Raw genomic sequence first — 27298 nt, 5'->3', positions numbered from 1 at the left:
TGCTGCGATTCATGGGGTCGCAAAGAGTCGGACTTGACTGAGCGACTGAACTGAACTGAACTGATAGCATGCATATAAAATTAAACCATATAATAAAGCTATATAAATAATAAAATTAAAGCTATATATAATAAATTAAACTAATATAATAAAAATACAGAGTATTTTTATTTTTTAATTAAAAAAATTAAATATCACTGTATTTTTAAATTTTTTATTGATGTATAGTTGGTTTGCAATGTTGCATTAGTTTCTGCCATACAAGACACAGAGCATAGACTTGTGGAAACAGTGGGGGAAAGAGAGGGTAGGACAAATTGAGAGAGTAGCATTAAAACATATATATTACCATATGTAAAATTAGACAGCCAGTGGAAATTTGCTGTATGATATAGGGAGCTCAAATCTGGTGCTCTGTGACAACCTAGAAGGGTGGGATGGAGTGAGAGGGAGGTTCAAATGGGAGGGGATATGTGTATACCTATGGCTGATTCATGTTGATATATGGCAGAAACCAACACAATATTATAAAACAATTATCCAATTAAAAGTAAATTTTAAAAATGTCTGCTGTACAGCAAAGTGACTCAGTTCTGCATGTATGTATGTATTTTTCATATTCTTTTCTATTATTTATCATATGGTATTTAATATAGTTATCTGTGCTATACAGTAGGTCCTTGTTGTTTATCTGTTCTGTATATAATAGCTCACATCTGCTCACCCCCACCTCCCACTTCGTCCCTCCGCCAGTCTCCTCGCACTTGGTAACCACAAGTCTGTCTGTGTCTGTAAATCTGTTTCATAGGTTCATTTGTGCATATTTTCGATTCCACATATAAGCGGTATTGTATAGTATTTGACTTTCTCTTTCTTGCTTACATAAGTGTGATACTCTCTAGATGCATCCGTGTTGCTGCAGATGGCATTCATTCATCCTTTTTATGGCTGAGTAATATTCTACAGTATACATATACCATAGCTTCCTTATCCATTCATATGTCAGTGGACATTTAGGTTTTTTCCATATTTTGGCTATTGTGAATAGTGTTGCTATGAATATAGTGATGCATGTATCTTTTTGAATTATAGGGTTTTGTCTGTATATGCCCAGGAGTAAGATTGCTGGATGTTATGGCAACTCTATTTTTAGGTGAGGAACCTCCCTACTGTTTTCCAATGTGACTTACATTCCCACTAACAGTGTAGAAAGGTTCCCTTTTTTCTACATCCGTTCCAGCATTTCTTGTTCATAGAGTTTTTAATGACGGCCACACTGACCAGTGTGAGGTGGTACCTGACTGAAGTTTTGATTTGTATTTCTCATTAATTAGTGATATTGAGCATCATTTCTAATGCTTTTTGCCATGTGTGTTTCTTCTTTGGAGAAATGGCTATTTAGGTCTTCTGCCCAGTTTTCAATTGAGTTATTTGGTTTTCTGTTGTTGAATTGTATGAGCTGCTTATATATTTTGAAAATTAAGTCCTTGTTGGTCACATTATTTACAAATATTTTCTCCCATTCTGTAGGTTGTCTTTTTGTTTGTAATTTCTTTACCATGCAAAAGCTTATACATCTGATGAAACCAATTCCATATTTAATGTCAAAAAACTTTTCCCAGGGTGTTAAGCCAGTTAGGTTGTTAAAGCAAGTTTTCTAGAATATAAATAAAAATAATTAGAAGTCTGCATTTGCATGACTAACTGGATGTCTTTCAGCAAGTAACTAAAAACCAAACAGTTAAAGGAAATTTAAAGGATAATCAGTATGTGATATTATTAGCTTTGAAAACCAAATCTAAGAAAGACCTAGAGATACTATGCAAGTTTCTAATCATAATCCACCCGTCTCCATTCTCAAACAAATTGAGTGGGACTTGCCCTAGTACACATGACCTCTAATTATATTTTTGGTTTCTTTTCTCTTTAGTTATACCCTTGGTAGCTATTATACACTGATTACACCTACATGTAATGCATGGGAGAATGAAGTACAACACTTTTCTCAGTCCTACCTCTTTGCTCTGGTGATGGCCTTATCTAAATTATTCCATCTTGTTCCTGCATGTAGCTTCAAGGTACCTTAGAACTGATGTTGTCTTATGTTCTTAAGGAACATGATGACCTCTAACTACTCTAGAAACTTTAGAAATAGAAGGGAGTGATGGTAGGGAGAATTCTGTATATAGTTCAGCCAGAATTCAAATACATGAAAGGTACAAGGAGCCAGTGTGTGGAGTGTCTGTTGGCTGGATGCACATTTCCATGTTCATCACCAGCTCCCAAGCCCTTCACCTCTAACTACATCCCTAGTCTTCACAGAAGCAATAGTTTAATCTGCCTTTCCATCCTTGTTATCAAGAGTTCTAATCTGAAGGGCCCATGCCACAGCTTTTTCCAGTTGTACATTGATATTATAGAGCAGTGGCTCTTAAACTTATACCCCAGGCATTAGAATTGTTAGGAGGACTTGTTAAAGCATGGAGTGCTGAGCCCTCCCCACATCTGATTCAGTAGGTAAGGGATGTGATCTCAGAATCTGCTTTCCTGACAACTTCCCAGGTAATCTTGATGCTGCTATTGTGGAGACCACATTTTGAGAACCACTGTTATAAACAGTTGTTTTGTAAACATAATGCAATTCTAGAAAAACTCATATTATCTGATTAGAAAAGCAATGGAAATAATGTGAGAATATTTTCATTCTTACCTGGCATGGCTAATATTGGAAGTAAGGGTTTTTTGGTATTTTCTTTTTTCCCCACTTAAGCCAGTGTGAAATGATTCAGAAAATTACTCATTCAGCATCAAAGAAAATAGTCCTACAATGCGGTCTAATACTGTAGGCATCCACGAATCATCCTCAGTACTCATCAGTCTAATAGGTCAGATTCTTATGCTTGTAATATTTGCCCTTTTTTGCTACCATCTTGCTGTTGGGAAATCTAGCTCCTCCTGGAACAAAATTAGTCTTGTAAAATGGTAGGAAATATTTCACACAGCAGCAGCAGTGCCTCGTACTGGGCAGTGAAGTCACTTGGCTCTAGGGAAACATTCATCACCAGGAAGGACAGCCAGCTAGGGCAGTATTGTAACCAGTGAAATATGTCCTGAGATGCTCTTGGCCCACATCAATATGGTCAGTTTCACTGCTCAACTCTTTCAGGGCTCTTGATGCCCTGAGTTGTTTAAGATGTAAGGAATCTACCCAAACCACCCAGCCAGTGAGATTCCCCTTAGCCCTGAGAGGCATGTAAAACTTAAAGCAAATTCTATCAGGTATGGCAACTTACAGTCTTAGAGGCTGTGAATACCTGTATAAGCTAAGAAAGAATGGGAGTCCTTCATTTACTGATGACAGCAGCTAGGACTCTGGTGGTCCAGGGTACCAAATCCTGAAACTAAAATACCCTGGAGTGAAGGACCTTTAAATAAACTTAAATTGAACTTAAATAGACGTGTGGGTAGTTTGAATCATACTGTGTATGGAACTCAAGATTTTTTGTCTTGTGAGCTGCTGTCGTTTATTTATGTTTATTCTTTAGGAAGGTCACTGCAGCATGCATTTAAAACCATAGAGAATTTTCTACAACATTTTCATCATTAAATTTACAGGGATCTGCTGCAGGCAAAGTTACTAATAAGTTTTGGAATGTGCTTATTGTGAAAGCACAGTATTAGACACACCAAAGCTTGATGGTTCTTAATCAAAGTGGCATAGACCTGGGGGCACTCAAACTTTTATATGAACTAAGCAAAATGATGGTGTATCCAGACTCCCCTTTCAGCTAACACACTTAACGTGGGGACACAGATGGATGGGAGAGGTGACCCTGACCCATAGAGGACCCACATTCCTGTGCAAGGATAGAAGCATGGTAATCAGGAAATGATGGTTGTTAGTTACAGAAAATGCATTATTGTGAAAACCAGGGGGAAAGTGCTTATGAGAGGAAGTGATTGGATTATGGGGAATGAGAGAATAAGGATAGATCATTCCTACTGAGTAAATTGCTGTGATTTATAAGAGAAAGGGTATAGTGATATCTTGGCCCATTACTGACTAGATTCATTTCACAAACAATCTTAAATCAGAATGTGACAGTTTATGGGGAGACAAACAAAGTCTCCCAAAGATGCTTATATATTACTCAGCTTTTAAACGGGCATATTTTCAACTCCCCATACCTTTATTGCTTTTAGTTGCCTTTATTTTGGTAGCTGACATTCATAATGATAATTCTGTATTCCCCCATTATGCATTTTTGGAATTTTGATAAGTTCCAAGAGAAAACTGTCTAAAAGAAACTTGAAAATGTTATTTGCTTAAAAGTACACTATAATGTTTGTACAATATTAAAATAATTAGATGCTCTTCTATAATATACTTTGAGCATTTTGGTGTTCTAAATATTTCTCTTAAAATATCCATGAATTAATCTGATGTTTATCTTTCAGTGCTCTACAAACATGAAATATATATTCAGTTATATACTACATACATATAGTATATTCATATTTAAGTTTAGATAGGTATGTTTATTTTTTATTTCAGATTCAGAAGGTCTTTTTCCATCATATTGTAATTCTTCAAGAATATAGATTAATATGTTCTAAGAGAAATATTTCATAAAAGATTTAACACAGGGAGCACTAATGTAACAAAACAGGAAATGTCATCAAGTTTGCTGAAAATGCAAATATTATTAACAGTGATTATTCCTTAAAAAGAAAAAAAAGACTTTAGGCAAGTTCAAGAATTAAAGCACAGTTCAGCCAGGGGGTAAATGCCTTGCCTTTCTATAATGATTGATTTGTGTACAGAACTTAAAATATTTAGTAGTTCAAGTACAAGTAGTTAGTGTGTTCCATGAATGATCCCTGAATGTCATTTTCCTCTCAGCTCTGCTTGGGGTAGCAGACACTCCCTGACGAGGGCTTTGATTGCTATTAAAGAATGGGTGCAGGGTTGACATTTTACTATGAAAGATGAGAAGTTGAAGCAAGGCATCACACTGTTTTCTGAGCTGGTCTACAGACACACTTGCAAGACTAGCTGTAAGTTTCCCTTACAGCTAGGGAAATGTTTTGGATCTGTCCTCATTCAAGACCTCAAAGATCTAAAGTGCAGAGCAAAGACAACACAGACAGAGAAGAATTATTTCCTGAAAATATTTCTAAAAACATGTTACCATCAACTTAATCACAGAAAAAACCTTCCTCAACTTTCTTATCACAGGAAATTTTCAGTAAGCTGTCCGTGTTATCAGGGCAACAGTAATGTACCACCTTGTCTGTCTGCTACAGTGAGTGAGGTTTAACTACAGTCCCGACAGTCACTGAGTTGATATATGTTGTAAAGCTGTAGGAATCAGATTTCTGGAGATAATCTGTCCTCTTGATATAATGACTTTTTGTCCATCATCCTGATAGGAGTTAGATACCGAACATCAAAACCTTTAGAGGCTTCTTCTAGTTCATGGTGTTACTTTATTAAACTATGGCTTTTGTCTTTCTTGTCTGTGAAGGCAATTCTTACAGAGACTTTAGCCATGGTATTAAAGACCCTGAACAAGCTGGCCCCATTTCTTCTCTCTCATTCTGATTTGCTTGGCTCCAGCCTCACTGGAATCTCTGTTTTTCTAGAACACACCGGGCACAATCCTGTCTCAGAGATTGTGCAGTGGCCACTCTCCTCCCTGTGACACTCTTTCTTCAAATATTCCCATGCTCTTTCACCTCCTTCACATCTTTGCTTAAATGTCACCAGTTTAGAGAGGCATTGCCTGACCACCATATTTTTTAAAATAGTAACTCCTATCCACCTTCCCATTCCAATTATCCTGATTCATTTTTTGTCATGGTACATATCAATTCCCAACAGTATATAATTTAATTGTTACATATTTAAATTTTTATATTTTTCTCCCTCTCCTGAAATAGAGGTCCTGTGACCTTTGTAATTTTGTTTTTTCCCCTCTAACTCAGACCTCAAAAATGGCTGCCTTGAGTATCAGATCAGATCAGTAGCTCAGTCGTGTCTGACTCTTTGTGACCCCATGAACCGCAGCACGCCAGGCCTCCCTGTCCATCACCAACTCCTGGAGTTCACCCAAACCCATGTCCATCAAGTCGGTGATGCCATCCAGCCATCTCATCCTCTTTCATCCCCTTCTCCTCCCGCCTTCAGTTTTTCCCAGCTTTGGGGTCTTTTCAAATGAGTCAGCTCTTCACATCAGGTGGCCAAAGTATTGGAGCTTGAGCTTCAGCAACAATCCTTCCAGTGTATATTCAGGACTGATTTCCTTTAGGATGGACTGGTTTGATCTCCTTGCAGTCCAAGGGACTCTCAAGAGTCTTCTCCAACACCACAGTTCAAAAGCATCAATTCTTCAGGGCTCAGCTTTCTTTATGTTCCAACTCGCACATCCATACATGACCACTGGAAAAACGATAGCCTTGACTAGATGGACCTTTGTTGGCAAGGTTGTTTCTGCTTTTTAATATGCTGTCTATGTTGGTCATAACTTTTCTTCCAAGGAGTGAGCTTCTTTTAATTTCATGGCTGCAGTCACCATCTGCAGTGATTTTGGAACCCAAGAAAATAAAGTCTGTCACTGTTTCCTATGTTTCCCCATCTATTTGCCATGAAGTGATGAGACTGGATGCCATGACCTTGGTTTCTCTTGTGTGTGTGTGATGTTACAGTCTTTTAAATTTATTTTTTAATTGAAGGATAATTGCTTTACAGAATTTTGCTGTTTTCTGTCCAACCTCAACATGAATCAGCCATAGGTATACATATATCCCCTCCCTCTTGAACCTCCCTCCCATCTCCCTCCCCATCCCACCCCTCTAGGTTGATACAGAGCCCCTGGTCTTAGTTTTTTGAATGTTGAGTTTTAGGCCAATGTTTTCACTCTTCCTCTTTCACCATCATCAAGAGGCTCTTCAGTTCTTTTTCACTTTCTGCCATAAGGGTGGTGTCATTTGTGTATCTGAGGTTATTGGTATTTCTCCTGGAAATCTTGATTCCAGCTTGTGCTTTATCCAGCCTGGCATTTCCCACAATGTACTCTGAATTTAAGTTAAATAAGCAGGGTGACAATATACATCCTTGATATACTCCTTACCCTGTTTGGAACCAGTCCATTGTTCCATGTCCAGTTCTAACTGTTGTTTCTTGACCTGCATAGAGATTTCTCAAGAGGCAGGTAAGGTGGTCTGCTATTCTTATGTATTGAAGAATTTTCCACAGTTGTGATCCATACAGTCAAAGGCTTTGATGTAGTCAATAAAGCAGAAGTAGATGTTTTTCTGGAATTTTCTTGCTTTTTTGATGATCCAACGGATGTTGGAAATTTGATCTCTGGTTCTTCTGCCCTTTCTAAATCCAGCTTGAATATCTGGAAGTTCTCGGTTCACGTACTGTTGAAGCTTGGAGAATTTTGAGCATTATTTGGCTGGTGTGTGAGATGAATGCAATTGTGCAGTAGTTTGAGCATTCTTTGGCATTGCCTTTCTTTGGGATTGGAATGAAAACTGACCCTTTCCAGTCTGGTGGCCACTGCTGAGTTTTCCAAATTTCCTGGTGTATTGAGTGCAGCACTTTCACAGCATCATCTTTCAGGATTTGAAATAGCTCAACTGGAATTCCATCACCTTCACTGTATTTGTTCGTAGTGATGCTTCCTAAGGCCCACTTGACTTCACACTCCAGGATGTCTGTCTCTAGATGAGTGATCACACCATCATGGTTATCTGGTTCATGAAGATCTTTTTTGTACAGTTCTTCTGTGTGTTCTTGCCACCTCTTCTTAGTATCTTCTGCATCTGTTAGGTCCATACCATTTCTGTATTTTATTGAGCCCATCTTTGCATGAAATGTTCCCTGGTATCTCTAATTTTCTCGAAGAGATCTTTAGTCTTTCCCATTCTGTTGTTTTCCTCTATTTCTTTGCATTTATTGCTAAAGAAGGCTTTCTTATCTCTCCTTGCTATTTTTTGGAACTCTGCATTCAGATGGGTATATCTTTCCTTTTCTCCTTTGCTTTTAGCTTCTCTTCATTTCTCAGCTATTTATAAGACCTCGTCAGTATACCATTTGGCCTTTTTGCTTTTTTTTTTTCTTGGGGATGGTCTTGATCACTGCCTCCTGAACAATGTCATGAACCTCCATCCATAGTTTTCAGGCACTCTATCAGATCTAATCCCCTGAATCTATTTGTCACTTCCATTGTATTTGTCACTTCCACTTAAGGGATTTGATTTAGGTCATACCCGAATGGTCTAGTGGTTTTCTCTACTTTCTTCAATTTAAGTCTGAATTTGGCAATAAGGAGTTCATGATGTGAGCCACAGCCAGCTCCTGGTCTTATTTTTGCTGACTGTATAGAGCTTCTCTATCTAAGGCTGCAAAGAATATAATCAGTCTGATTTTCGTGTTGACAATCTGGTGATGTCCATGTGTAGAGTCGTCTCTTGCGTTGTTGGAGGAGGGTGTTTGCTATGACCAGTATGTTCTCTTGGCAAAACTCTGTTAGCCTTTGCCCTGCTTCATTCTGTACTCCAAGGCCAAACTTGCCTGTTGCTCCAGGTATCTCTTGACTTTCTACTTTTGCATTCCAGTCCCCAATGATGGAAGGACATCTTTTTTGGGTGTTAGTTCTAGAAGGTCTTGTAGGTCTTCATAGAACTATTCAACTTCAGCTTCTTCAGCATTAGTGGTTGGGCCATAGACTTGAATTACTAGGATAATGAATAGTTTTCCTCGGAAATGAACAAGTATCATTCTGTCATTTTTGAGACTGCACCCAAGTACTGCATTTCAGACTTGTGTTGACTATGAGGGCTACTCCATTTCTTCTGTGGGATTCTTGCCCACAGTAATAGATATAATGGTAATCTGAATTAAAGCCACCCATTCCAGTCCATTTTAGTTCATTGATTCCTAAAATGTCATTGTTCATTCTTGTTGTCTCTTGTTTGACCATTTCCAATTAGCCTTGTTCGTACAGCATTGGATTTTGCTTCCATCACCAGTCACATCCACAACTGGGTGTTGTTTTCACTTTGGCTCTGTCTCTTCATTCTTTCTGGAGATATTTCTCCACTCTTCTCTAGTAGCATACTGAGCACCTACTGACCTGGGAATTCATCTTTCAGTGTTATTTCTTTTTGCTTTTTCATACTGTTCATGTAATTCTCAAGGCAAGAATACTGAAGTGGTTAGTCATTCCCTTCTCCAGTGGACCCCGTTTTGTCAGAACTCTCCACCATGACCCGCCCGTCTTGGGTGGCCCTGCACAGCATGGCTCCTATTTCATTGAGTTAGACAAGGCAGAAACTGCAGAATAATTATACGAAATAAATTCTCACTGTTAAAGTTTCACTGAGTTAGATGACCCACAAACTGCAGAACATTTATACCAAATAAATTCTCACACTGTTAAGAAAGTTCTAGGACCCACAACAGATTTCCCAACCTGGGGATCTGGCAAAGGGCCTGAGAACCCCCAGGGAATTTGACTGTGGAGGCCAGTGGGATTTGATTACAGAATTTACAAAGGACAGGGGAAACAGACTCTTGGAGGCCACAAACAAAACCTTGTGTACACCAGGACCCAGGAGAAGGGAGCAGTGACCCCAGAGGAGACTGACCCAGCCTTGCCTGTGAATGTCCAGAATTCTCTGGCAGAGGCATGGGTTGACAGTGGCCTGTGGCAGGGTCAGGGGCACTGAATACAACTAGACCTTTTGAAGGAGGTCCATTATCTTCATTACCCCACCATAGTTTGGTCTCAGGTCAAACAACAGGGAGGGAATACAGCCCCATCAACAGGAAATTGGGTTAAAGATTTACTGAACATGACCCTGCCCATCAGACCAAGACCCGAGTTTCCCTCATAGTCAGTGTCTCACAACAGGAAGCTTCCATAAGCCTCTTATCCATCACAGGGCAGACAGACTGAAAACCACAATGACAGAAAATTAATCAAACTGAGCGCATGGACCACAGCCTTGTCTAACTCAATGAAACTATGAGCCATGCCATGTAGGGCTACCCAAGGACAGGTCATGGTGGAGAGTTCTGACAAAACGTGGTCCACTGGAGAAGGGAATGGCAAACCACTTCAGTATTCTTGCCTCGAGAACCCCATGAACAGTATGAAAATGCCTTCAGTATAGATGTTCAGTACTAGAAGCTCTAAATGTTAGGTCCACAACTACCCTGATCTCTTCTGTAGGCTTGGTGTCCTCCCAGTCCTTGGCACGTAGAAGATGTGCAATAAATATTTATTGTTTCAATAAATATATAAATTTCATCTAAAAACCAACAGAACATTTGAGCAGAAATGAAAAGGTAGGCTAAAATATTTTCCAGTCTCATACCACTTAAAATATGCAACCTGTCATAATATTCGTCTTTTCCACAATGGTTCTTACAGAACTAGAGGGCAGGTCTGAGGAAAACATTAATAAAGGGTAAATAATTGATATTAATTATTAATTAATAAACACCTTAATAAAGTTTTACTTAGCTTCTGACCCATCCTCTTTTAGAGTCAAAGGCAGGAGTTAGGCCTTTGCAACCCACTTTTCAAAGCAGGTTTCTCCATGAGGAAAATATATAATGATGATGAGTAATGGAGTACCTGATCCTAAAGCCTGTCCACTCCTCACTTAACAGTTAAATACAGAGATTCAGAGCTGCTCTTTGTTAAGCTACTACTTGTTAAGGTGGGTATGACATTTCTAAGCAATATCCAGAAAGGAAAGAAGTGGCCACTCTTTTTTTCTAAACATATATTTATTTTTTGGCTGCGCTGTGTCTTCATTCTTTGTGGTATACATGGACTTTGTCTAGTTATGGTGGACCGAAGCCCCTCTGATTTGGTGCGCGGGCTGCTCCCTCGTGGCTCTCTGGGTGCCGAGCACCAGCACGGGCTCTCGGCGCACTTCAGTAGTCGCAGCACGTGAGCTCGGCAGCTGCCACGTGTGGGCTCAGGAGTTGTGGCACGTTAGCCCGGTGGCTCTGCAGAATGTGAGATCCTCCTAGAGCAGGGACTGAACCTGTGTCCCCTACATTGGCAGGTGGATTCCCAACCACCGGACCTCCAGGAGAGCCCAGGATTGCCACTCTTGAATATGGAGAGCATTATCCCGTGAGGCATAATCCAAAAGCAATTAGTTATGCTGGTGGCAGAGCCCTCTCATCACTATCATTTGTTATGTCCAGGTATCTAAATGAATTATACTACAATTTGAGGCGGTGTTCCTAAATCTAGGACCCTAAAATTAGAATATGACTGAAGATGTCAGTATATGCAGCATGTGTTTAAGTGCTGAGATTCCATGATCTCTTCTACACTAATCACTGGAGAAATCATGTACCGTATTCTGTCATTATTATTAGCACCTCTGCTCATCACACCTTGGAATCCTGGAGCATCCCTTCCTCCCTCTCTCCCCTCGGTGTCATATAGACTGCATCTTGAGTCAGTGTTCAGAGTATTGCACAAAATTCAGTAAAGGTACAAATAGAAGGATGTGTTTGTCATCCACAAACCATTCTCCCACATAATATTTCTTATACATCCTCTGTAGTAACATCTGACATAATGTTACTTTAAATTGACATAATTTAAAGAAGTAACAACTTCTTTAAATTATGTCAATGCTACTATTAAAAAGTACTTTATGGACTGAGTTGAGAGATTCCCTGGTGGCTCAGATGGTTAAGAATCCAGGCTGAGTTGGGCACCTAAATTCCAAACACATAATATCATTTCTCTTGGAAATGTTCTAAGTACCAAGAACTCATTAATAGTCCAAAGACTGTCATTACTATGAGCATCTTAAATACTTACCTAGTGTTGGAGGCGATGACACCCCACTCCAGTATTCTTGCCTGGAAAATCCCGTGGATGGAGGAGCCTGGTGGGCTACAGTCCATGGGTTGCGAAGAGTCAGACATAACTGAGCGACTTCACTTTCCCTTTTCACTTTCATGCATTGGAGGAGGAAATGGCAACCCACTCCAGTGTTCTTGCCTGGAGAATCCCAGGGACGGGGGAGCCTGGTGGGCTGCCATCTATGGGGTCACACAGAGTCAGACACGACTGAAGTGACTTAGCAGCAGCAGTGTTGAAATAAACCTTCTGGCTTTCTTCAGAGCCCGTGAGTCACCTGAACCAGATATACTTGCCATACTGATACTATCTCAATTTGTAAGGAATTACTTTTAATTTGTTAACAAACTCTTTTCATCTTGGTCCCATCTCCCATGTTCTAGACTCCGTTTTACAGTTGCCAGGTAGGCATCTCAATCCTTGTGAGTATCTCAGGCTTAATGAGTACAGATGCAAATTTAGCATCCCCTGCCAAGGTCTTATCCCTATCAAAACTAGTATCTGTTCTTGAAGGTGCTGTTGTGAATTCTATCAGCCCTCCCCCAGTATTAATACATGAATTAGCTTTTTACTACACCCTCTGTCTCACAGCTAGTCAGCCCTTAAGTTCTTTTTGTTAAATTTTCTCAGGACTCTGGGGTTCATCTCCTCCTTTCTCTACCTACTGTCGCTCTTCTACTTTCGGCTCTCATCAGATCTTACCTGACGTTTTGGAAATAACCTGTCTGAACTCACTGCTTCAGAGCACTTATCTTTTTCATAGCTGCCTGAGATTTCCTCCTAAATCATTAGAAAAGTACTTGCCTTTTCAAAGCTTTCAGTGACATCCCATTGTTTAAAGAGTGAACGTCAAACCCTTTAACATAATCGAGTGCTGCCTAACTTAGTTCCCCAGTGACTAGTTGGCTTGCTCCCTACCCCGCCCCTTCATGAACACTGGTCTTTCTGTGATACCTCTATTCCTTGAATATAGGGATTCTGAAATGTTTTTGCACCGTGGGTTCCTTTGACAGTCTGGTGAAGTGTGTGGACCCCTTCCTAGAGTAATATTTTTCAGTGTATAGAATAATAAACATAAGATTACCATGGAAAGCCATGCTGCAGAAGTAAAATTCTATCTGTCTGTGGACCCCATTGTTTATATCTTTGTGGCTTTATTATGACCCTCTTAGCAAAGAAGTGCCCCTGAGCCTGCCCTTCTGATTATTGAAATCCTTCTCATGTTTCAAAGTCCCTTCAATCCCCATCTCTGCAACTTTACCTTGACTCCCTGCCCTTCTGTACTCACCACAGTGTCCTCTGCCCTCTCAGAGCAGATTATTTGTATTTCTAATTAGTTCTTATCTTTCCTTTGCCCTTTGTGATACTATTTTGTATTAATTGACAAAAAGGACCAGACGCTAACGGGCTACTTTCGCACATTTTGTGCTCACTGGCTTGTAACTCTTTTTAAAGCACTGTGGAATCTGCATATGAAGAGGACACCGAGGTCCAGGGGTTTTATTGTTGGACCAAGATTATACAGCTTGTTGCTGTTACAAATTTATTTCAGGAAGGGAATATTTTATCTTCTTCTTTACGCCTTCTCAGGATCTGAGGAATGATATTGTTCAGTAATGTCTGTTTATGTCGATTTAAAAATCAGAAGTGCTGGGAAATACTCATCTCCCTAGTATTGACGAGGAGCCATACTAGGAGAGAGATGTGTACAGCAGTGTTTCTAGGTTAATGTCTATGTCAAACTAACTGTGACTAATTCCTTCTTAACAAACTGAGAACTCTTGTAGTTCCTAGTCGTTTCACAAATTAAAATTTAAACAAGAGTTTTCAGCAGTCAACTCATTAAAATGTTATCCCTTGTTCTGCACTCCTGATGAAGACAGTAATATTAAAAGTAGGACAAATTAAAGAATTTGTTTGGAATCAAAATGAATTCAGGAAATATTTACATTTGTAATGATAAGATCAGTTGTATAACCTATTTCCTATGTTATCCCCTCAGTGAAGACAATAAACCAGTCCAACTTACATTTGTAAGAAAATACATTTTAAATATAATTCACTTGAACAAGTTGCATTTTTCTGTAGTCAAATGCATTCCTGCAAGTTTCTTAAAACAACATTATTAGGCTATTTAAAAATAAAACTTTATTTATTCAAATAGATTTTAGCAATTAGTAATGCTTTCTTTTCAAAATGTTGTTTTGAGATTAAAAATCATGTATTTATGATCAGTAATTTCTCACGTGGAAGTTCTTTATGTATAGTAATTATTTTTAAAGGAATTACATCTTTTGATCTGGCAATGCATTTTAGTATGCTGTGAACTATAATATATAATTCATTATCATTATCCTTCTTTTGTTTTTTTCTGTCGTCATATTGTGGCAAATACTAGCTGAAATGTAGAAAGGTAACTGAATTTTTTCTATTTTCGTAGCTCCAGACGGTCCTCCTGAAAATGTGCATGTAGTAGCAACATCACCTTTCAGCATCAACATCAGCTGGAGTGAACCTACTGTCATTACCGGACCAACCTTCTATTTGATAGACGTCAAATCAGTAAGACCTGTCTTGTCTTCTCTGAAAGGCAGTATAGAGCATGGTTAGGAATCCAGGTTTTGCAACCAGACTGAATTTTACTCTTAGCTCTGTTAGACCTTAGGCAGCTTCCTTTACTTGTTTATGTTTGTGTCCACATCTGTAAAATAAAGATAGATAATACTACCCAGGGTACAGCATTTTTGTGAGGACTAAGTTAGTCAACATACATAAATAACTTAAAACATTGCCTGATACCTAGTAAATATTCAAGAAGTGCAAACAAAATATTGTCATCACGCTTATTGTTATTTATCTTCAGGGTATAGATGATATAGATAAATGAGGTTAAGTTCAAGTTGACAGTAATATATCGGTTTAAAATACAGTGAAAAAGAACTTAAAATACAAAAGAACGGCCAAGGCATTAGGAGACATAGCTCCAAAATAAGACAGTATCAGGGCTTAACTTTGAAAATGATTGAAGCAGAACATGGAAAGGTAGTGTAAATATAAGTGTAAAAAGTTAGCTTCATTCAAGAAAAAGAAAGTAGTTAGGGCATCCTTAATGGAACATTTGAAAAGAAAAGGCCTGAGAGATGAGGCTTGATTCGGGGGCCGACTTAAAACCTATTGTGGAGTGTGGGTCATGGTAAGTTCAGTGGGGTGCCAATTGTGGAAATAAAGCAGTGTTGGGATACAGATTTCTATTTTACAGAATCAGTATGATCATATTGTAAAGCATAGTTTTAGACCAGTCCTGGGGGTACAAAATTAAAGGAGGCAGGAAACCATAAGAGTAAAACTGGGCAAGAAAAGGAAATGAGTGAGGGTAACAGAATAAAAAAATAATTTAAATATGCAGGATCTGGAGGAAAAAAATCCATGGATGGTGAGTGAAAATAAAAATCAAGGGTGACTTTTTAAGAGATATGATTTGGAAACTTGTGAGGAGGAATGGATTTGTAGAGAAAAGGCATGGATTCAGAACTAGATGTGCTAAGATGCCTGGGAGTCCCCAGGTGAAGATGCCCATTGACAGGATCATTCATGGATCTGTAGCTCAGGAGAGGAAGTTTGTATTTCCAGATTTGGGAAGCGTTGGTATTGGATGGATGAAATAATATGAATAGATGAGATTAACTATGAAACATTTAGGGTAAGAAACTCTTCTGTAAGGACTAACCTGAAGAAAGTGTCCTGGGGAATACAAACATTTGAGTAAAAGGGACCTGAAAACACTGAATTGGAGTAGCCATTCAGACAGTAGGAAACGCAAGCATGGGAGTCAAGCCTCTTGCCTACAGCAGGGTGCTCCACAGTGTGAATAATGCAGAGTTGTTAGCTAGGGTTAGAATTGGAAATTTCTCCTGGCATCCTGCTTGGGTTTTACTGGAGCTGAAGAGCAATCCCTTCTGGTGGCGTCTGAAGCATTAAATTAGGCAATCCATGGTGAATTCTCCTCCTCCTCTTGCTGTATTTATTCATCTCTTCTTTAACTTTTATGATTTTTTAAAATGCTTTTATATTATTTCTTAAGTGGAAATAATTCTATCTCAAAAGACCCGTCATGATTAAAGGAAAACTTAAAGGATTATTGGTACATTTTTTTCTCCCAGTCTTCAGTTTATGATCCTCCTTTTTTAGAGCACATTTGTGAAGACTTTTAGTTCATAATTAGCCAAAAACAATCAACATGAATGACAAATGCTCCAGGAATATCATTAAAAGCAAATTATAAAATGTTAACACTGTGCTCTATTAACTAGAAGATACTTTATTAGGGAAAATAGCTCTCTCATGGAGTTTGGTTGTGTTGAAAGGAGGGAAAAGTAAACCATTTAAAAAAAGGTGATTTATCATCTAATTCTCTCAGTATTCTTACTGAGATTAAAACTGAGTAAGGGAAAGAGAGAAGGATGGAAAGAGAACTATTGTAATTGCTTAGTTCGTTTCAGCTACATATTAGCCTCTTCATATGCATTGTATTATTGTATCTTATAACATTTTGATGTAAGTATTATAATCTTACTTTTGCGTATAGGAGAACTGAGGCACAGAGATGATAAAAAAAAAAACAAAAAAAACTTCTCAAACAGTTAAGACCTGGCTAAAACCAGCACAATAGTGTGATGGAAATAGGAAAAACTATCAAAAAAGCAAATAAAATTTGCCAAATTGAAATATGTGCTCACCAAAACACATTTGGATCAAAGACAGCAAAAATTCAGATAGATTCTAACACTTCACAGTTTCCCTAGGATTCTTGGAACTAAAGCGGTCTTCCCTTCATTCTTTCAACACACTTCTAGTTTATTTTTTAAAATTTTGTTTTATATTGGAGCATAGTTGATTAATAATGTTGTGTTAGCTTCAGGGATATAGCAAAGTGTTTCAGTTATCCATATAATGTACCTGTTCTTTTTCAAATCATTTTCCCATTTAGATTATTATAGAATATTGACTGGAGTTCCCTGTGCTGTATAGTAGGTCCTTGTTGGTTATCTATTTTAAATATAGTAATCTGTACATGTCAATCTCAAACTTCCAGTACAACTTTAAATACATTCAGATGCCAGCACTGTGCTGGGTCCTGGGTCAAACGCACATCTTTTATGGCTCCTACACTGGCAGGCAGGTTCTTTACCACTAGTACCACCTGAGAAGCCCAGAAGTCATTGGCTCCCAGGCCAAAGAATACGTGCCCTTGAATTTAAGATTTATGCTGCACCCTGGCCTCTGCCAAATACCAGCCACAAGGGCATATTGCTCTTCCCTTAAAAGACTTGAAGCAAAAATTGACACTCTTTAATAAAGACATATGGGCTTCCCTGGTGGCTCAGGTGGTAAAGAATCCACCTGTAATGCAGGAGACCTGGGTTCGATCCCTGGTTCGGGAAGATCCCCTGGAGAAGGGCATGGCAACCCACTCCAGTATTCTTGCCTGGAAAATCCCCAGGGACAGAGGAACCTGGCGGGCTACAGTCCATGGGGTCACAAAGAGTTGGACAGGATTGAGTGACTAAGCACAGCACAATAAAGATATATGGGCTCAGATATCACCTGGGATGATTCTACTGGGAATTGCATTTTCTGGCCTTTTGTTGTTCCTTTTATTTTAAATTTATTATTTAATTGAAAGATAATTGCTTTACAGAATTGTGTTTTCTGCCAAACATCTACATAAATCAGCCATAGGTATACACATATCCCCTCCCTCTTGAACCTCCCTCCCATCTCCCTTCCCATCCCACCCCTCTAGGTTGATACAGAGCCCTGGTTTGAGTTCCCTGAGCCATACAGCAGATTCCAGTTGGCTGTCTATTTTACATATGGTGATGTAATCTTCCATGTTACTCTCTCCATACATCCCACCCTCTCCTTCCTCCCCCACCCCCTCCGCCGAGTCTGTAAGTCTGTTCTCTGTGTCTATATCTCCATTGCTGCCCTGCAAATAATTTCATCAGTACCATCTTTCTACACTCCATATATATGCGTTAGTATACGGTATTTGTTTTTCTCTTTCTGACTTACTTCACTGTATAATAAGCTCTAGGTTCATCCACCTCATTAGAACGGACTCAAATGCATGCCATTTTATGACTGAGTAATATTCCGTTGAGTACATGTACCACAGCTCCTTTATCCATTCATCTGTCAGTGGACATCTAGGTTGCTTTCTTGTTCTAGCTATTGTAAGTAGTGCTGCAATGAACATTGGAGTACATGTGTCTTTTTCAATTTTGAGTTCCTCAGGGTATATGCCTAGGAGTGGGATTGCTGGGTCATATGGTGGTTTTATTCCTAGTTTTTTAAGGAATCTCCATACCATCTTCCATACTGGCTGTATCAATTTACATTCCCACCAACAGTGCAAGAGGGTTCCTTTTTCTCCACACCCTCTCCAGCATTTACTGTTTGTAGACTTTTTTGATGATGGCATTCTGACCGGTGTAAGGTGATATCTCATTGTAGTTTTTATTTGCATTTCTCTAATAATGAGTGATGTTGAGCATCTTTTCATGTGTTTGTTACACATCTGTATGTCTTCTTTGGAGAAATGTCTGTTTAGGCCTTTTTCCTACTTTTTGATTGAGCTGTTTGTTTTTCTGGTATTGACTTGAATGAGCCGTTTGTATATTTTGGAAATTAATCCTTTGTCAGTTGTTTCATTTGCTATTATTTTCTCCCATTCTGAGGGTTGTCTTTTTGTCCTTTTTATAGTGTCCTTTGTTGTGCAAAAGCTTGGAAGTGTAATTAGGTCCCACTTGTTTATTTTTGTTTTTATTTCCATTACTCTAGGAGGTGGATCATAGAGGGTCTTGCTGTGATTTATGTCATAGAGTATTCTGCCTGTGTTTTCCTCTAAGAGTTTTATGTTCCTTTTATTTTTTTAACTTAGCAAATACTTAGTAGCTTCTTTTCACCAAGACAAAGATGGAAAACATAAAGTTCTGCTTCCAAGTAACTCACAGTCTAGAACACCAGAATGTAGATAATTATAGAGTATGAGGTATCCAGTCTTTTTGGCATATAATGTTACAATTAAAGTTTCTGTTATAGGGTACATAATATATAGAGGAGACTGTACAGAGAAGGTTAAATTTAGTAGGCTTAGTGAAGACAGAAAATGAATTTTTGTGCTGTTTTTTGAGGGCACAGCATTCTTTGGGAATTTTACTATATATTTTATAAGATATGGTACATCACATGCATTTTATTTCCTACTTTACTAACTGGGATCTGTTACCATTTTTTAATGAAGGCATTGGAATAATTTAATTTTACTTTATAAGATCAGGTCTCATGACCTTGTGGTAGTGTAGAGAGGTCTGACGGAGAAGGCAATGGCACCCCACTCCAGTACTCTTGCCTGGAAAACCCCATGGACGGAGGAGCCTGGTGGGCTGCCGTCTATGGGGTAGCACAGAGTCGGACACGACTGAGCGACTTCACTTTCACTTTTCACTTTCATGCACTGGAGAAGGAAATGGCAACCCACTCCAGTGTTCTTGCCTGGAGAATCCCAGGACGGGGGAGCCTGGTGGGCTGCCGTCTATGAGGTCACACAGAGTCGGACACGACTGAAGCGAGTTAAGCAGCAGCAGCAGAGAGGTCTGAACTCTTCAAAGACCTGGGATCAAATCCTATCGCAGTTACCAAGCAGCTATGGAATCTTGAGAAATTCAGCCCAACTCTATAAAACCAGAACTGAAATAGCTCTAGTAGTCAGCTAAGGAACGTGAAGCTAAGTGGTGAGCAGTAATGAGCTGGAGACCCCTACCCCGTTATAAGAGTTACCCATCATTCATCTTTAGATAATTGTTAGCTAGCATACATTTAAGTCTAGTCTTAGGGGAACTTTAAAAAGCCTGATTTGTATGTGATATTTAAATGTTGACAACCAATTAAACACACACTTTCTGCGCAAGGATACATGAAGCTGATCAGTTGGATTCCTACGCTGATCTGTTTTCCTGCCAGTGGAGTATCTTCCCCTACTGCTCTCTCTCAAGATGGTTCGATCTGTTTGATTTTTTTTTTCAATACTGATATTGTATCTGCTTTTCCTGTGCTTCTTATAGCAATATCTTTTTCAGTTAAGAAACTTAGAAAAGAGAATTTGAACAAATTGAACAAAATTGAACATATTGAACAAAAATACATCTTTCAAAGTTATAAGAAAGGTTCAAGTTGAAAATGAACTTGTTAGTGAGGACAGTGTATCCAACTTATTTTTAAGTGTTTCAAGTCAAGTACCTGATAGAAGCAGGCATAAGGGGATTTTGAATTATTTGTTCATCTCAGGAAAAGTCCTTCTCTTCAGTGCTAGATACGTTAGCTATGTTTAGTCCCTACAGTGAGTAGGCCAGATTCTCTATCAAAGACAGACTGTTTTAATAAATAGTACAACTGTATTTATTGTACCTAAGCATACTCATTTGCACACATTTAATAACTGCATCTATATTAATTGATTCCTTATTTAGTACCATGCATGGTGCTAGATCAGGTTTTCAAACTTCAGTTATGACCACCATTTTAAAAATGAATCGGAATAAAATTTAAAAGAGCAGAAAATATCAAAGTGCATTTTAGAAGCTGTATTTCTCAAAAGCAGTTTGCAGTTATAAAGAATACACATTCACACACATACAGCCTGAATGTGTATGGACATTATGTTGCCAAATGTGTTTCACTTTTGTGGGTCACGATAAAAAAAAAAACCCACAAATTTCTTTGCTAACTACTTCAGATCAGTTTTTTTCTAAATCATCAAAATACTATAATTATTTAGATATTATTACCCTGATCTTACATACATAGAAAATTAGACCCAGGGCATAAATGACTTATAGAATGGAAGTTGCTAAGTGACCAGGTTGGGATCTGAACCCTTGATGACTAAATTCATTCCTCTGTAAAACACTGGAGTAGAAGTTTCATTGACTACAGAGATGGTTTTTGCTTTTTCTGATTATTGTGGTTGATTTTTTTCTTTTACTTTCAACTGTTGAAATAACTGCTAGGTAGTAGACTCTTAAAGTAGCACTTTGGATTTCCCAGGACCATCTGACTGTAAATAAAAGAAATTTTAAATCTTGCCTAGAAAGATATACCACTTGTAGCTTTCTATTAATATGTTTTAGTGATTTGTAACTCAAGTGCTGCTTCCTCTATTAGCTATTTTTTTTTCTTATAGGTAGATAGTGATGAATTTAATATTTCCTTAATCAAGTCAAATGAAGAAAATAAAACCATAGAAGTTAAAGATTTGGAAATCTTCACAAGGTATTCCGTGGTGATCACTGCATTCACTGGAAATATCAGTGCTGCATATGTGGACGGAAAGTCAAGTGCTGAAATAATTGTTACCACTTTAGAATCAGGTAAGGTATATTTTTCATCATTGCTAAAAATTGACTAAGTGTCTTTCTTACAGTTTCTCACACTCTACCCTACAAAGCATATGTGTTACAAGAAAATTTTAAGCATATAAGCATAAAATTCAATGACTCACTGGGGCTGACAAAAGTGAAGCTTTCTATTTGTATTTTTGAGGCAAAATGGAATTACATAGTATAGTCAATACTTGTAAATACAGAAATAAATTAGTTCATAATAAGGTATCCAAATGTATTTTTTGTGTGTTTATTTCAACACTAAGTATTTTAAAAGTTGGACAACCTTGCCTAAGAAATGATTTTTCCAACTGTCTATAGCCAATAAAGCTTCACCTTAAATTCTGTTTTAATTATTTATGTCCCATTGTTTAAATGTACATTAAAATAATGATACTCTATTATTGAGGGCTCAGTCAGTAAAGAATCTGCCTGCAATGCAGGAGACCCAGGTTCAATTCATGGGTTGGGAAGATCCCCTGGAGAAGGAAATGGCAACCCACTTCAGTATTCTTGCCTGGAGAATCCCAAGGACAGAGGAGGCTGGCCCAGGCTACTGTCCATGGGGTTGCAAGAGTCAGACACGACTTAGCGACTAAACCACCACCACTCTATTATTAAATTATCTGGGCTTTCCAGGTGCCAAGAACATGCTTGCCAATGCAGGAGACGTGAGAGACATGGGTTTGGTTTTAATCCCTGGGTCAGGAAGATCCCCTGGAGGAAGGCAGGGCAACCTACTCCAGTATTCTTGCCTGGAGAATCCTATGGACAGAAGAGCCAATTAACCCCCTAGCTATGTTTACCATATCTGTTCTCTTCACTTAGTCAAGTGGCATGTTTTATTATATAATCTAAGCATTAATGTCAGAATCTGTACAGATTGCCTCAAGTTGGTATGAACAGGGTCTGAGTGGATAGTAAGATTGTAACCTGTGAGAAATTACCGTGGAAAGTCAACTTCCCAGAACTCGCTTGCCCCATCCTCCTTCAGACTCCTGATGTTCTTTGCCAGCAGATATATCTCTGGAAAGAGCACATGAAGGATGTGTTGCTATAGTTTATTTGTTGCTATCTGTAAGGTAAGTATAGGAGGTAAAAAAAAAAAAATTAGTCTTTTCATTATGCTGTATATTTTATTATCTATAGACTTACCATTCTAAATTGAAAGGTACATCTTATCCTCAGCACCATAAAATTCTACTTGTTTCCATTTAATTGCCATGTATAGTTCAGGTACTTATTTTACTTTTTGCACTTCTCCCTTATCCTGCCCATCTGTGAGAAAAGTTGCTGCTAAACTTGTTCATGTTCATACCCTAAAACTTTGATCAACAATCTTAATGTGACACCTTTTCCAAGGGTATTGTAGTTTCATAAATTTTTATTAAACCTCTAAGAATAGATTTTAGATATGAAAACAAAGATATCTGGAGGATAGGAAGTTCTTTCTAACACTCAGATAATTTTTTCATGTATTCAACTTTAAAGCTGATCCTAATTTTAGGAAATCATCTTTCATAAAAAGAAATATATATATTCTTATATATTATAAAAATGGATAATAGCAATTGTGAAAATGTGTGTTGAACCAATTTAACTTTTATATCAGCTATGCATTTCTTCACATTGTGATATTTGCACAATAACATATTTATCTGCTTCTCTCTTTTTTTCTATTTATTTACTTATGTTTTGCTTGCCATAGGGAACTATCTCTAGATATCTCTACAAGTGTATATGAATATCTGAGCTATTCATAGTCAAATATGAACAGCCTTCTTCATGGAAATTTGTTACCTAGAATGGAAGAATATATACATTTCAATGTGATTAAAATAAATATGTTCATGCAACCATTAAATTTTATTTTTTTTTCTTTTAAATTTTATTTTATTTTTAAACTTTACATAATTGTATTAGTTTTGCCAAATATCAAAATGAATCCGCCACAGGCATACATGTGTGAAAAATACTAATTATATAGTTTGATAAGAACTAGTTCTCACATTTATAAAATAATTTTATCCTGTGTTATTTTTCATAACAATTTATTGATATTTGGCTAGTTATATGTTAGGGCAACTTTTATTTATCAAAAATAAACAGGAATATCTAGAATATATAAAGAAATATTAAAATTCAACACTTAAAAAGAATCTAATCAGACAATTGCAGAGGGGACTTCCCTGGCAGTTCAGTATTTAGGACTCCAAGCTGCCACTGCTGGGTGCATGGGTTCAATCCCTGGTCAGGGAACTAAGACCCCACATGCCACATGGCCAAAAATATGCAAAGAAAACTGACAAAGAACATGAACTGATATTTCACCAGAGAGGAAATATGATTGGCAAATAAACTCAAGATATGTTTTTTCAACACTATTATCTGTTAAGAAAATGTAAATTAAAACCACAATGATACATCATTATGCATCTACTAGAACAGAAAAAATAATTTTTAAAATAGTAATAATACCAAATGCTGGAAAAAGTCCAAAAAGACTGTATCTGTCATACATTGCTAGTGGGAATATAAAAGGGTATAACTACTGATACAATATAAAAATATTTTGGTAATCTGTAAAACTGAACATGCACTCACGATAGATCCACAAGTTACAATCTTAGGCAGCTATCACAGACAATTGAAAACTTAGTGTTCATACAAATATCTTTATATGAATGTTAATAGGCTTATTAGGAATAACGACAAAATAACTGGAAACAACCCAAATGCTTTTATCATTAAACAAATTCTAGTACAGTGGAACACTACTCAGCAATGAAGACAGAATAAACTGTTGCTATACGCAGCAGCTCTGATCTCAAGGTCATTGTGCAGATGTCTTTGGCAACTAATAAAACTATGCAGGTGGAGACTGACCAGTGTCGAGGAGTCACGGAGTGCCAATATAAGGGGAGAGCAAGAGGACTTTTCTTTACGGTGACGGAAGAGTTTTGTATCTTGTTTCTGGTGACGGTTACAGTAGTCTATACGTGGAATTAAATTGCATAGAACCATACAAAAATACAGGAAAGCATGAAAAATGGTGAAAATTGAATAAGACCTATAGTCAAGTTAATATGATTGTGCCAGTTCTGTTTCCAGGTTTGATATTTAACTACAGTTATATGAGATGTCACCACTGGGGAAAGCTGGGGGAAGGTAACAGGGAATTGAATGTATGATTTTTGCAACTTCCTGTGAGTCTACATTATTTTTAAGTTCAGTGTCATAGGAGTTCATTCTGTGTAAGACACATACATATAAAAGGCTAAATATATAAGCAAATAAATTGGATCACTGTTACGGTTTCTGTGATCTATAAATGTCAGTGATTCTATAATGAACCAGCCATTTTGCTTTTCATAATTACATGATTTGTGTAATACTCTTTGTAAAGAGAAATTTGAGAAAAGTTTGAAGCAAATCAGTTTTATATGGAGATCAAAACAAACACAAATTTTTAAATAATTTTAACTTCTAAATACTTTTAGTCCCTAAGGATCCACCTAACAACATGACATTTCAGAAGATACCAGATGAAGTTACAAAATTTCAGTTAACATTTCTTCCTCCTTCTCAACCAAATGGAAATATCCAAGTGTATCAAGCTTTGGTTTACAGAGAAGATGATCCTACTGCTGTCCAGATTCACAACCTCAGTATCATCCAGAAAACTGACACATCTGTCATTGCGATGTTAGAAGGGCTAAAAGGTGGACATACGTACAACATCAGTGTAAGTGTACACAGTTTCTAATTATTCATCTGTTTTACAAAACTGATAGAAAAACTCAGCATTCAAAAATACTGCAGCTTATGCAATACTACATTTTCCTTATCTCTTGGTGGAATTGCTTAAGACATGCCAAATGAAAAAGATTTGGGGAAACAGAATTGCTGATTTCCTATTTTAATACAGAAAGTCATATGAAAATATGTAAATAACAGAAAAGTGTGCACAATTATAGTGGAAATCCAAAAATAAAGCATAAAGAAAACCAACACTAAAAGTTAAAGAGCAGTGATATATAGATAGTTTTGCCTAAAGGGAGACTGTTTCTGTGTGATTATAAATGGAAAATGGAAAAGGAAATAGCAAAAGCAAAGGGCAGAAATAACTATTTGTATGATTGAAATTCACATGTATTTCACACAACTATTGCTAAAAGCATTTTATATCTTAATTCTAAATTATCCATTTTGGAAAGTAAATATATATGTGAGTTCATATACAAACACACAGACATAATACACATACAATTTGTTTCACCCTTTCACTATTTTTATAGCATGTCTTGGAATTTTCAAAAAGAACTATATAATTCAGAAAATAATCTATTAAGCATCATAGAACCAACCTAGCTGCTGCTGCTGCTGAGTCGCTTCAGTCGTGTCCGACACTGTGTGACCCCATAGATGGCAGCCCACCAGGCTCTGCCATCCCTGGGATTCTCCAGGCAAGAACACTGGAGTGGGTTGCCATTTCCTTCTCCAATGCATGAAAGTGAAAAGTGAAAGGGAAGTCACTCAGTCGTGTCCGACTCTTTGTGACCCCATGGACTGCAGCCTACCAGGCTCCTCTGTCCATGGGATTTTCCAGGCAAGAGTACTGGAGTGGGTTGCCATTGCCTTCTCTGAGAACCAACCTAGACAGCATATTAAAAAGCAGAGACATTACTTTGCCAACAAAGGTCTGTCTAGTCAAGGCTATGGTTTTTCCAGTGGTCATGTATGGATGTGAGAGTTGGACTATAAGAAAGCTGAGCACCAAAGAACTGATGCTTTTGAACTGTGGTGTTGGAGAAGATTCTTGAGAGTCCCTTGGACTGCAAAGAGATCCAACCAGTCCATCCTAAAGGAGATCAGTCCTGGATGTTCATTGGAAGGACTGATGCTAAAGCCAAAACTCCAATACTTTGGCCACCTGATGGGAAGAGCTGACTCATAGCCTATTATACAGAGTGAAGTAAGCCAGAAAGAATAATACCAATACAGTATACTAATCCATATATATGGAATTTAGAAAGACGGTAACGATGACCCTGTATGCGAGACAGCAAAAGAGACACAGATGTATAGAACAGTCTTTTGGACTCTGTGGGAGAGGGAGAGGGTGGGATGATTTGGGAGAATGGCATTGAAACATGTATAATATCATATATGAAACGAATCGCCAGTCCAGGTTCGATGCAGGATACAGGATGCTTGGGGCTGGTGCACTGGGATGACCCAGAGGGATGGTACAGGGAGGGAGGTGGGAGGGGGATACGGGATGGGGAACACATGTACACCCGGTGGTGGGATTGTGTTGATGTATGGCAAAACCAATACAATATTGTAAAAAATAATAATAATAATTAATTAATGATTAAAAAAAATCTGAGAAAAAAAATGAAAAGACCCTGATGCTGGGAAAGATTGAGGGCAGGAGGAGAAGGGGACAACAGAGGATGAGATAGTTGGATGGCATCACCGACTCAATAGACATGGGTTTGGGTGAACTCTGGGCATTGGTGATGGACAGGGAGGCCAGGCATGCCGCGGTTCATGGGGTCGCAGAGTCGGACACGAATGAGCAACTGAACTGAACTGAAATTCACCCTAAGCGTTCAAGTAGCTCAAGTAACCACACAGTCAAGTAACTAATCTTCAACAAACTCTTTATATCAGAAAACTGTCATTAGTAATTTGTGTTATTTCCCCCACTCACTGTATATCTGACTTGCTAGGACTCTTGTTACACATACCATTAAATGGACCCCCATTCTAAAAGATCTGTTAGAGAGAAGGTGGTAGTTAAGAGAAGGAACTGACCTAGATTCAAATTCTGGCCCTGCTAGCTTCTTTCAGGGCAGTGTCTGCAAATCTGTGCCTCTTTTTCCTTATCTGAAAAATCAGTAATAGGAATAGTAATTTCTATATAGGATATTAATA

The 27298-nt window shown here is 38.0% G+C and overlaps 1 protein-coding gene across 10 annotated transcripts in view; it reads left to right on the top strand.

The window, feature by feature from the left end:
* PTPRQ (protein tyrosine phosphatase, receptor type Q) overlaps positions 1-27298 on the top strand; it is a 296165-nt gene that overhangs the window by 197452 nt on the left and 71415 nt on the right. For all 10 annotated transcript variants that reach the window (XM_027543274.1, XM_027543276.1, XM_027543277.1 and 7 more), the window contains 3 exons: positions 14353-14474; positions 21157-21343; positions 24856-25100. In XM_027543274.1, coding sequence (XP_027399075.1) covers positions 14353-14474; positions 21157-21343; positions 24856-25100 — 554 coding nt within the window. The remainder of the gene's footprint in view (positions 1-14352; positions 14475-21156; positions 21344-24855; positions 25101-27298) is intronic.

The sequence above is a fragment of the Bos indicus x Bos taurus genome, chromosome 5, assembly GCF_003369695.1.
Source record: "Bos indicus x Bos taurus breed Angus x Brahman F1 hybrid chromosome 5, Bos_hybrid_MaternalHap_v2.0, whole genome shotgun sequence".
In the NCBI taxonomy this organism is placed as follows: Eukaryota; Metazoa; Chordata; class Mammalia; order Artiodactyla; family Bovidae; genus Bos; species Bos indicus x Bos taurus.
The sequence above is the reverse complement of the archived record's forward strand: the minus strand, read 5'-3'. Positions and strand labels throughout refer to the sequence as shown.